This window comes from Mustela nigripes, chromosome 2, assembly GCF_022355385.1.
Source record: "Mustela nigripes isolate SB6536 chromosome 2, MUSNIG.SB6536, whole genome shotgun sequence".
NCBI classification, from domain to species: Eukaryota; Metazoa; Chordata; class Mammalia; order Carnivora; family Mustelidae; genus Mustela; species Mustela nigripes.
Window position 1 is genome coordinate 197,063,256 of NC_081558.1, and position 12,305 is coordinate 197,075,560.

At 34.4% G+C, this 12,305-nt stretch overlaps 1 protein-coding gene across 2 annotated transcripts in view; it reads left to right on the forward strand.

Annotated features, from left to right (window-relative positions):
- Nucleotides 1-12,305, forward strand: part of NCAM2 (neural cell adhesion molecule 2) — a 514,996-nt gene that overhangs the window by 421,145 nt on the left and 81,546 nt on the right. For both annotated transcript variants that reach the window (XM_059392179.1, XM_059392180.1), the window contains exon 12: nucleotides 6,049-6,222. In XM_059392179.1, the coding sequence (XP_059248162.1) occupies nucleotides 6,049-6,222 (174 nt within the window). The remainder of the gene's footprint in view (nucleotides 1-6,048; nucleotides 6,223-12,305) is intronic.

Here is a 12,305-nt window from a genome sequence, read left to right on the forward strand (position 1 = left end):
ACAGCCTGTTGAAATAGCAGGACAGGGAAGCAAAACAAATAATAAAATTAAATTAAAAAAAATTTCATGGCCTGAGAAGAGAGTAGAACTGAAGAAAATGTATCATGTGAGAGAGATCTTTATAGTTCATGGTAATAAGATGCAAGGAAGACTGAAAATACAAAAGACTAAAAACACAAAAGGGAAGAGAAGAGCTCTCCGGTGATGCAGTGATCTAGAGAAGAAAGAAGTTAAAGAAATTACATTCAGAGATGTAGGGTTTGGCCTTCAAAAAAAGAGGAAGGCAACCTTACATTTTAGGTTCATCCAGAAGTGATAGGGCACAATTTGAGCAAGCTTGCTTGATGACTTCTATTTTTCGGTCTTCATATTGAGATTGATTTATATTTGAGAAGAATCGTGGATGCAGTTGAGGAAGAGTGTACGAGCTAAAGCACATATGCAGAGTCAGTTGTTGCTGTTGTCTTCAACAGACTATATTTCAGCTTAGCCTATAGCCAGAGGAGTTACTGCTCCATAATTCCATGATTCATCTCACTTTAAAAATGTTTCTAAAACATTTACTCATCCGAGATTTCCTATGCAGTCTCATTATATTCATGAGCTCCCTTCCGTTTCTTCCACATGTGTACCTTTGGACATAAACTTTGAGAATTTTGCTTTATAGAGTGTATCTTTACTTCGGGATTCTTTTTTTTTTTTTTTTAGAGGAATATGATATTTAATGTATTATTTTGGATCTGTTTTCAGACATCTCTATCTCTATCTGATTGTTGTGCTTTTTTTTTTAATAAAGCTCTTTTTTTTTTTTTTTTAAAGATTTTATTTATTTATTTGACAGAGAGAAATCACAAGTAGATGGAGAGGCAGGCAGAGAGAGAGGGGGAAGCAGGCTCCCTGCTGAACAGAGAGCCCGATGCGGGACTCGATACCAGGACCCTGAGATCATGACCTGCGCTGAAGGCAGCGGCTTAACCCACTGAGCCACCCAGGCGCCCCCTAATAAAGCTCTTTGTACCATGTACTTTCACTTCACTTACTAGTTCCTCTTTTATTTTTTTTTTTAAGATTTTATTTATTTATTTAAAAGAGAGAGAGAGAGAGAGAGCATATGTGAGCAAGGGAGGGAGCAGAGGGAGAGGGAAAGTGGACTCCTCGTTGAGTGTGAAGGCCAGGACCCAGAGATCATCACCTGAATAAAACAAAAATTCAACAGATTCAGCCACCATGCGCCCCATAATTCCTCTTAATATTTTATTTTATCAGGATTAAATTCAGAGAAGCAACTTTTTTCATTTTTTTTTTAACCTTTCACAAGATAACATAATCACCAAGTCAGACTTTCTGAAAGTTTTCACTTTTATACTTTGATCAAGCTGTGGCTTTAGGCATATGTATACATATCAAAATCTTTGTCAACATTATTTATACTCTGACAGCCTTTTTAAAGAAAAGAAAAATGAAAATGGTATTTGTGAATTTCCAATGATTTATCCGCTAATTTATCCGCTAATTTATCTTTACGACTGCAACTTTAGTATTGTCATTATTACTCCTTTTTTTAATGAGGAAACGAATAACTAATCATTTAATTTAACTGCATACTGCAATTCCTACAATAGTCTGCTAAAGATTGTTTTCGTCCTGCTCCTAGATCACGGCCCCAGTTCTTTGGTATCGTACACCATCCACATCTCTAAGCTGAACCTCAATGTTATTGTATCTCTTACCTTCCATTTAATTAAAATATTACATTCAAGGTCAAATAAGTTACTTTATATTGTTGAATTTACTAAGCAGGTGTTTGTGTACTCTGAAGCCAAACTGATGGTGTCCAAAAGATGTTGGGTTATGCATAAATTCTTAAGACACGTATTTTTACTCCTAGAATATGTTGTTCTTTCTTAAGGTTCTATGCAAGATGATGTATTGGATAAAAACAATTCTGTGTGTCTAACACTGAAAAGAAATAAAATAATTTGGAAAAAAACCAATTCTGTAAGTCTGTAAATATGTCATAAATAAATAATACCTCAGTTTAAAAAACAAAATATTGATATTGTGGATATGCAATAATGCAACAGAAGGGATATGGTTATCAGGGAAGGATAGCAAAATGACAGTGACAGTATTTGCTAAGTACATCTCAGGTCTGTTTTGTATACTTCATTACTTAATCCTTATAGCAAACTTAGCAGTGGGTATCATTATAATTTCCACTTTAGAAAGAAAAATACTGATGAAAAACAAAGGATTTGTCTAAGATTGCAGTTCAAAAAAGTAGCAAGGACAGACTTTGGTTGCATAGATTCTGATGGTATATAGCCAAGCTCTTCATCTAACTTTTTGCTGGTTCTAGTAGAGGTGAAAAGAAAGAATAAAGAAACACATGTTTGTACAATTATTCTGCATTGGGTGGCATTCATTAATTATTGAGATGGAAGGTGCTAGAAAGTAGTTTAGAAAAATATACTAACAGTGATGGAAACTTTGTAAGTGGAATTAGATATCCACAAGGCCCATTGTAAAGCTAGGACCATGTTTGATAGTCTTTGACAACATGATTCTCTGTTTGCATAGACTCAGTGAAGTCAGATAATTCAGGATATTGAAAGCCAGACTGAAAAGCCCAAGCCTGATGTTATCAAGAGGAGGAAGCTCCGATTACCCTACCCAGGGAAGTGACGTGATTAGAGTGGTGCTTTAGAAAGATTGATTTTGCATTTACATGCCGTATGGATTGAAATTTGGTGGGATGTCCAATAGGAAAGGAAGCCAAGAGCCACTAATGGCATTGCAGGTAGAAACAGATGAGATTTGGACTTAGAAGTGGAAACAGGAAGGAAGAGTAGAACACAAGAATTATGATGTGGGAATGATGAAAATAACTTTGTGACTTATGATGTATCGGAGAGATAGACTTGAGGATGAACATGATTATAAAACAATTGAGAGTGGAGAGATGAGTCAGAGATATTGGTTCTAGGCTTCTTAGACCCTTTCCACTTGAATAGGTTTTGTACCTTTGTATACTATTTTTAATTACTGAAATGTTCAATTCATCATCTATTTCCTGGTGACTGAGTATAGTCCAGGCACTTTTCTTAATGATGCATATATGTATGCATGCATATGTGTGAGTGTGGAATACATTGGTAGTAAGTGGTTGGACATCTAAAATCAGGAGGTAAAAGAAATAAAACTATTTAGGGATATATGAGAGCTGCAAGTCATAAGCATGGTTTTCCTTTTAGTCAGTAGCAGAAAGAAGAGACCAGCAAAAAATAAATGCAAATGAAAAACCAGGGTAAGAGTCAGCCCATCGGAAAATAGACAATCTGGCTAGAAAAACATACCCTCTGGCTCGAGTTTTGGTAATGGTTCCTTTGTGCTAAGAAAAAAAGCTGATTATTTCTCTGTAGTCGTATCATGTCAAGGGCACAGGTTAGCTATTGATGCTTACCTCTGTGGTCAGAGTAAGAACCAAGAACCATGTCTAGTCTGAATGTGTGGTCAAAAGTGGAGTCCAGGATGTATCACATCTCTCCCTTCCCCCCTCAGTACTTAGCACCTTTCCTTTTCAAATGTATCCTTAAACTGAAGATTATAATTGCTATGATGTCCAGTTTAGACCTGGCTCACAGTAGAGCATAAATAGGCATTAAGTGAAGAATCGGCAGTCCTGTTATAAGCAAACGTGAAGTTGTTGTATGTTTTGTTTTGTTTCTGCAAACTTTAGGTCAAACCTACAGATTAAAAGAACCTATAGTCATAACCTGGGGATTAAAGAAACATGAAACTATGGTAATGTTCATATATGGCATCTTTCATAGATTTTTTAGGTCATTTACAATTTTTATTTCCAGGTAAATTTTTAATATCAATATGATTTTGGGTTACATCAATATTCTTCACATTAATCTCCAAATCTTAAAGTTATTCCATAATGCACTTAAAGGGATATCCAAATAATTTACAGTTACTAATTAAAGCTGAAATGTACACTGTTGCATTTCTCTACAATATTCATATCTTAAAGGCCATAAAACTGCCTTCCTGGTTCTTTCCCAGTACCATTTATAAGGCATATTTTTATGTGATCTATAGTGCTCTCTTTCAAGTCTAGAAAATGAGGCACACTTGGCTTTTGACAGCCATTAAAGATTTTTCTATGAATGTTTGATTGTGTCAGAACAGGAATTTACATTGACTGTGTTATTTTTCAATCAAATTTTTTCTTTTCTTTTTTTAATATTTTATTTATTTATTTGAGAGAGACAGAGATAGTGACAGAGAGCATGAGTGGAGAGAAGGAGAAGCAGGCTCCCTGCTGAACAGGGAGTCCCATGCAGGACTCGATCCCAGAGCCCTGGGATCACCACCTGAGCTGAAAGCAGGTGTTTCACTGGCTGAGCCACCCAGGTGTCCTTAAGGTTTTTTGTTTGTTTGTTTGTTTTGTGTTTTTTGTTTTTTTTTTTAATAAAATTAATTTCAGAGATTGTGTGTGTATGTGTGTGTGTAGATATATGTAATATATATGCATTTTAAAGATTTTCTTATTTATTTTAGAGAGAGGGAACAAGAGGAGGGTAAAGAGAGAGAGAGTCTTAAGTAGCCTGCACTGATTGCAGGGCCTGGCACAGAGCTCAATCTCAGGACCCTGAGATCACCACCTGACCTGAAACCATGGGCCATATGCTTAACGGACTGCACTACCCAGGCACCCCTTACTTACATATTTTTATAATATAAGTATATATTTTAAGTAAACCATATGTAAATTTCCAACTTTATGATTGTTTCAAATATAATACTGAAAAGAAAGAGAAGAGGGGCAGCTGGCCGACTCAGTCACTAAGTGAGTACGTGACTCTTCATCGTGTGTCGTGAGTTCAAGACCAAGGCTGGATGTAGAGATTACTTTAAAACAAAAAGGGGGGGAGGATAAAAAGAAACTGAGAGATAGAGAACACTTCAGTGTTTAATGTACCTCTAATTGTTTATGTTTCTGGAGTAGAAGTTTCATTAGTTTCCTTTTTTCTCTCTTATTTTCTCCTCTTGCCTCTTTAGCATTTTTGATAATTATAAAGTTTTGTATACTGGAAAAAACAAACAGGATACATTATTGAGCTTGAAATAACGTAATGGATGAACACAAAAACACGCAAGACAGACTTTCTAGCTGTTTTTAAAATATAAGGGTTTCACATAAAGGTTTATTTTACTTAAATAATACATAAGCAAAACTAGAACAGGGAGTTTACAGTTTTATTTAGCTCATAAGGACACTTACTCTGAACTTGACACTTTCCCCAAAATTGTTAATATAATTTTAATGAACAAAAAAATAAATCTCACATCTTCACAAAAGATATTTGTACTGATGATTCAATAAAGTCTTTGTTTCTTCTTATATTTTTTTAATAAAGATTTTATTTCTTTGTTTGATAGACAGAGATCACAAGTAGGCAGAGAGGAGGAAGCAGGTTTCTTGCTGAGCAGAGAGCCCAATATGGAGCTTGATCCTAGGATGGGGCTTGATCCTAGGACCCTTTGATCATGACCTGAGCTGAAGGCAGAGGCTTTAACCCACTGAGCCACCCAGGCACCCCTCTTCTTATGTTGTTTTTTAATTGTACCTTCAGTCTCTGTCCCTTTCTCTTTCTTTCTCTTACACACACACTTACATACACACACACGCACACACACACACACACACACAGACATACACAGGGGAGCTTGTTTTCCTTGAATGCAAATAAAATCCCCATATTATATAGAAAAGGCAGAAGTAAAATTAATGCCTCCATCAATGGAATTTGATAACAAAGATTTTACTCTTCATTTTCTATAAAGAATGACTAATGTATACTTTCTTGCAATTTGAAAACATCATTCAGCAGTTTATGCAAGCTATCTAATTCAAATATATTAAGTGACATAGGGAGCAATTTTCCTTTATTCCTAATTGTCAGCATACCAATAAGCCTAAATAATGGCCGCCCATATTACCTGGCTTATATTTCCTTTGTTTTTGCTTTTCTGTAGATGTGCCATCCAGTCCCTATGGAGTGAAGATTATAGAGCTGTCACAGACCACAGCCAAGGTTTCTTTCAACAAGCCGGACTCCCATGGAGGTGTGCCTATTCATCACTATCAAGTGGATGTCAAAGAAGTGGCATCAGAAACCTGGAAAATAGTACGCTCCCATGGAGTTCAAAGTGAGTCAGTGATTTCAAAGTTTGTCGGTTAATTCAAGCTGACCTTCAGTGTTCTTGTGTGATGGGGTTTTCATTTTTCTTCAATGTGGACTTTCTTTTTCTTTTAATAAAGTAGAGTTGGGAAGACATTTCCACTGCCCTTTTCTTCTTAGGAATAATTTTAATACAGAGTGGAAAAGTTTTCATCTTTAATAAAGATAGAAGAGTTTAACAAACTCACCAAAGTTCGATTTTTGGAGAGAAAATTTAGTATGTAGAATTTTGGTGGTGGAGAAACAACTACTGACATGTCAGATTTGATGGCTGGATATTCTGATTTTAGTATATGTGCTGCCGAAGCGAGCACGATGGCTGGATATTCTGAAATGTGTTTTGTTTTGTTTTTTAATTTATTTGTAAGATGTCTTTCATAAGTAGAAAAGTCATGTTGTAAAATGTAGAAGTACAAAAATGTAAAATGTAAAAATCTTATATATATATATGTATATATATATATATATGAAACCATCTATAAAAATTACCTATCTACTAAAATTTATTTCAAAATTGTGTTTTGAAAACTCAAGTTTTCCTACAAATTATGGTCTTTCAAGTAATGGAATAAGCTAATTTTAAGAAGTTAAAACAATTTACAGCACTTCTTTTCACATGCAGAATTTCATCATTGTGAAAATGTGATTTGTTTTCCCATTATAGGAAGAAGCTAAAGTAGGAAATGACAATTAATTACAAGAGGGAGACTCTGTTTGTTGGCATATAGAACTACATTGCATAGTCCAAAAAGACAGTAAAGAAAATAGTGAGGAAACTATTGTTCTGTAGTGTCCCTCCTCTGCTGGTGCTGGCTCTGGCTTGATCCTAACATGCCTAGTGTAAGGGCTCTGTAAAAGGCATGAGCTGTTCAGTGGACAACAGAGACAGAACAGATAAAATCATTCTAGTTTCACCTGTCTCAACACCCCCTAGTTCCATTTTTACTGAGAGTAACTACAGGTTTTTGATAGAAGTGCCAGAAATATTCATTAATCTGTCATAGTCATTTACTACACACTTCAGATAATAGCCCCCAGACATGTCAGCTCTTACTGTATTTTGTGTTTTGTGGTTTTTTTTTGGGGGGGGGGGTTGTTGTTGTTGTTTGTTTGTTTAATGATGACAGGATTTGGATACATACTGGGTTTTTTTGTGCAAATGCTATGTGGTTCAGGAGAGAAGACAATACACCAAAAGAATGAGCAAATGAGTTCTGAGACTTTAGTGAAGAAACCATTATCTTAGATTCAAGAACACTATTTTTTAAGAGAGTAAACAAGAGAAGTGAAAGATGAGAGACAGAAAGACAAATGAATTATTTCGGACACTACAGAACATTCCAAGTGTGTGCTTTGCACAACCATGAAGAAAAGTAACGTTAAAACTGAATATTAGGGGCGCCTGGGTGGCTCAGTGGGTTGGGCTGCTGCTTTCCGCTCGGGTCATGATCTCAGGGTCCTGGGATCGAGCCCCGCATTGGGCTCTCTGCTCAGCAGGGAGCCTGCTTCCTCCTCTCTCTCTCTCTGCCTGCCTCTCTGCCTGCTTGTGATCTCTGTCTGTCAAAGAAATAAATAAAATCTTAAAAAAAACCAACAACTGAATATTAGAGTAATTAAACTTGGCAGAATAATATTGCCACACCTCACCCCTCCACCCTGGTGAAGATGTTTAAAAGATTCTCCCAAGACTTCTTACAAAGCTACAACACAATTATGGATTTATAATTGCCTTGATCTGATGGAGTTGTTCATGTTCCAAATCCTGTTTTGTTACTCCGGGTATCCATGCTTCAGAAGCAGATTTCTATGTTTATAAAACTTATATATAAGAAAGAACACAAATCAGTTCATAGTTCATAAATATTTATTTTATTTTAGTCGCCGTGTTAAGAACTGAAAATAAATCAATAGACTTTGAGCACAAACTAAAGAATTTGGTATTATCAATACCTTTTATTTTACAGAGTATAAAGCTGAGGACTAACTATATAAAGGAGAAAACTGAGACTATAAAGTTTAGCTTCTTATCTGAAAGGTAATATGGGTAAATAATAGAGCTAAAATTTGAAACCTAACAGGAAATCTGATTCCAAAACCTTTCTGTTGACTGCTATGCACCTTTGTTCCCTCTATTCAGTTAAGAGTTGAGAAAGTGGAACAAAAATTACTGCCTTGTAAAGTATGAATATGACCCATTTTATAAATATATTTGTATATATGTGTGTGTGTGTGTATACACACACATAAGTGTGTGTTTAAAATTTGAAAGTATGATATACAATTTTAAATATATTTATATATAAATAATTTTTATAATATTAAAATATATATAATGTGTAATGTGTATATGTTTGTGTTTGTTGGCAATACATTTTAAATAACTAGTGGAAGGAGTTATATAGGGAATTTAGGGAATAATTTGCCTGACCAAGTTAAATATGAATTAAAAAGTTGAAATATCACTATTATTTAAAGTTTCTTTTTAGAGAAGACGAAAGCAGGAAGGAAGGGACAGGAATGGGGAGAGAGAGAAAAAAGAAAGAAGGACAACCTGTCAGAATGGCTAAAGTTGGACATTTTAAAGATGTTTCTTCATTCCACCCCATATATGTATGGTTGACTAGACTACAGGGTCCAGAATATGTATGATAGCATTGCGTACATATGAGTTGTGATTATATGATGTAGTCATTGATGGTTTCAAAAGGATTATAATTGAGAGAGAAATAATTACATAGTTCCTTCAATGGAAACATTGTGCTTCAATGCAATACAAAGATATAAGAACAATTTAGTAAAAAATTATTATAAAGGATCTAAAGAATGTGGGCCCAGTACACAGCTGTCTAATGCAGCTTGATTTAAGGGTGAAAGTTCAATGATTTGGAGCAGAGGGCAAGCTTAACAATAGTGAAAATATTAAAAATTGTCTTCAACTTTATAATTATCTGTACATATTCTGGAAGGGAGATCCATAGCTTTCATTAATTTCTTTAAAGAAAAGTATCTTAAAAATGTTTTTTTAGTTTGACTTTATTCTCAAATTATAGTTTAGCTGAGTATATAATTCCAGCTTGATCATTACTTTCCTTTGGTGATCTAAAGAGAATATTTTACCCTCTTCTGTCTTCCCTTGTTATTTTAAAGTCTGCTGGAAGTTGTCCTTTCTTTGTAAATATTTTGACTTTTTTCTTAAGCTGGTTTTGTGATATCTACTTTAATTTGGTATCTTCAGGTTTAGTTACTTGTCCTAATGTAGAGCTCTTCATTTGTTCTGTTTGAGGTTCTTGGTATTCCTCAATCTAAAGATCCATCTCTTTCATCAATTCTGGAAAATGTTATCATTAACTTGGATATCTTGAATATGAATATTATTTCTTCCCTCATTCTCTCTATTCATTTATTCTGTTAATCCAAGTTACATGCTACATTTGTTATTTGAGATATTAGACTATCATATCTCTTTCCCTAGATTTTTTTGTTTCATTCCTTTACCATGTTATTTTTGTTCTACTAGTTCACTAATTCACAATTCACTTATATCTCCCATTAAAACTCTATCAAGATTTTAATGATCATAGTTGTAGTGTATATAAGCTATATTTGTTCATTGTATGTTTCAGCAGTATCTCACTTATGGTGGTCTGTTTAGTAGTATATGTTATGATTTAATTGTGATCTCATAGTTTGTTAATCTTATTTACTAGGATCATGCAAAGCCTGGGGTTTGGGGGCTTCTTCCACAAAAGATAATCTTTTGCTTCAGGTAGTTGCCCTGGAACTTTCCACAGGTGGAAGCACCAGAGCACCATAAATTAATTTCTTCATTTGAGATTTTCTGTGCTATGAGAGCCAGTTTATAGTAACTAATTTTCAAGAAGTTTTTATCCAACCCCCTTTGCCGAATTGGGATTTGGCTCAAGGCCAAGCCAAATAAAATTTTTCTAACCCACGGTTTTACTTTCTTCTAAGGACTTTGGCATTCCTGGGTCCATGAAGGGATCCAAGTTTCACATCTCCCTCTTTTTTCCCCAGTGAGGACATTCAAACCCAATCTTCTATATTACAGATCTGTGCAAAAGCTCTCAGCTATTTGAGTATCAGTGAGGTTTTCAATATGACTGCAATAACTGATAGAAAAGTAATTACATGATTGCTCCTCTAGCTTCAGGTCTCTCCATTCACATCATTTTTTCATATTTCAACAGAGTTTGCCTTCCTTTCCTATGAGATTATATGTGCATTTAAAAAGAACTTTGGAAATGGCATGTATAATTGTTAGCGTATTTAAAAGACTTGATTTTTTGGTTGTGTAGGTAATAGTATTGAAATTCTGAAGGCATCTCTTAAAGCACATACATAGTTTTGAATGGTGAAGAAATGCTTTTTTTGTGCCTTTGTTTTATAGTTTGAACTGATAATTCTAAAGTTTGAGTTTTGTAAGCATAGCTGTACTCATGGGCTTTGAGGCATTTGTTAGAAGACAGATTTAGGTTTATCTGTGAAAAAGTTGTCATGGTTGTGAATATTTCAGCTGTGACTTCTTACCCTCGACATGGCTTTATTTATTTATTTTAATTTACGTAAGTTCAGTTGACATTCATTTATTTTTCTTGGCTCATAAAATCTATAATGCATTGTATACTATTCATATATCTACTTCTACCTAGAAGTAAATATCTGTTCTTGCTTGATTGTGGTGGCATAAGCAAGAAAATTTTAGCCAAAAAAAAAAAATTTCTATTAGTAGATTCTGATCCTAAATAACTCATTAATTAATTTCCTGTGAATTTCACCTGCTCACTCTGCACCTGGCCCTAGGTTTAGGGTGCATTTGCAGTCTAGACCAGTTATTATCTTCTTCAAGGTTTAGCTGAAGTCTTACTGATCATCCCAATCACTGATGTGATACAAAACTAAATTTGAAATGGGGAGAGTTGTGAACAAATCTGATATCAACAACTTGAACTATTCAAACTTCAAATGTGAGTCATTCTGACATTTAATTTTGAGTGAAAAATACGTGTCACAGGTGTAGCAAGACTTTTTGATTGGGAGGGATATATGACATTTTCATTACCCTATCATTTAACACTTTGTAAGCATGTTCTATATACCTCATTGGGCATAAATGAAGAGAAGATAATAATCTTGCAAAACAGCTACTCGTTTTTTGGTATTCAAAATAAAAATGAAAAATTAACATTTTAAAATACCAAGTTCTTTTTATCAGAGCATGGAACAATTCTCTCAGATAGCATAATCTATGTCTTTAATTTGTAAAATGTTTAGCCAGCTAGAATCACACATAGATGTCCTTTCAATCTCAACTAGATTATTACATGCTGTGCTTTATTTGGGTCTAAGGTTATAGTAAAATTTCTCTTTGTTCCTGAAAATAAGGGAGATAATTTTTATTTGAAAATAGTGGCATTTTCTAAATGGGACATTCATTAGAAACTTGTTCAAATTCTCACCATTTTTACTAATCAAAGGATGTAATAACTGACTACATTTTGGAAATAAGTTCACAGTTGGACTTTACAGTTCTTTCATTGCATAATTTCACTAAACCTTCAATATGGCTTTGCAGGATGCAATTGCAGTGTGTATATTTTAATCTGCAGATAGTAATTTTAACATTATAGCATTTAGTTTGCAAATGTTGTGATTAAAGTTATGTACGTGCCTCATTATTACATATAATGCCAAACTTTTTACCCAGGTTTTAATTTTAGTTCAATTTTAATTAAAATCTGAAGGAAAAAAAATCAAACTTGTATGGTAGAGAAATCCATTTTCAGCTTTGTGAAGGAGTTATTCCAAGTCTGTTTTGAAGTACAGGTTTGGATTTATAAGTCATATGCCTGTGCCTGAAAGGTCCACAAACTGATTTTAAGTAGGAGCTTAAATTGGAATAGAATAAAGATTAATAGATCAAATGCAAAGAAGGATTTTGATGCAACTAAAGAGATGCTAATTCCCGGTACCTTCCTTTGTCTCAAAGGGGTAGCCCTAACTTCAATGGCACCAGCAGCGCTCTTGGAATAA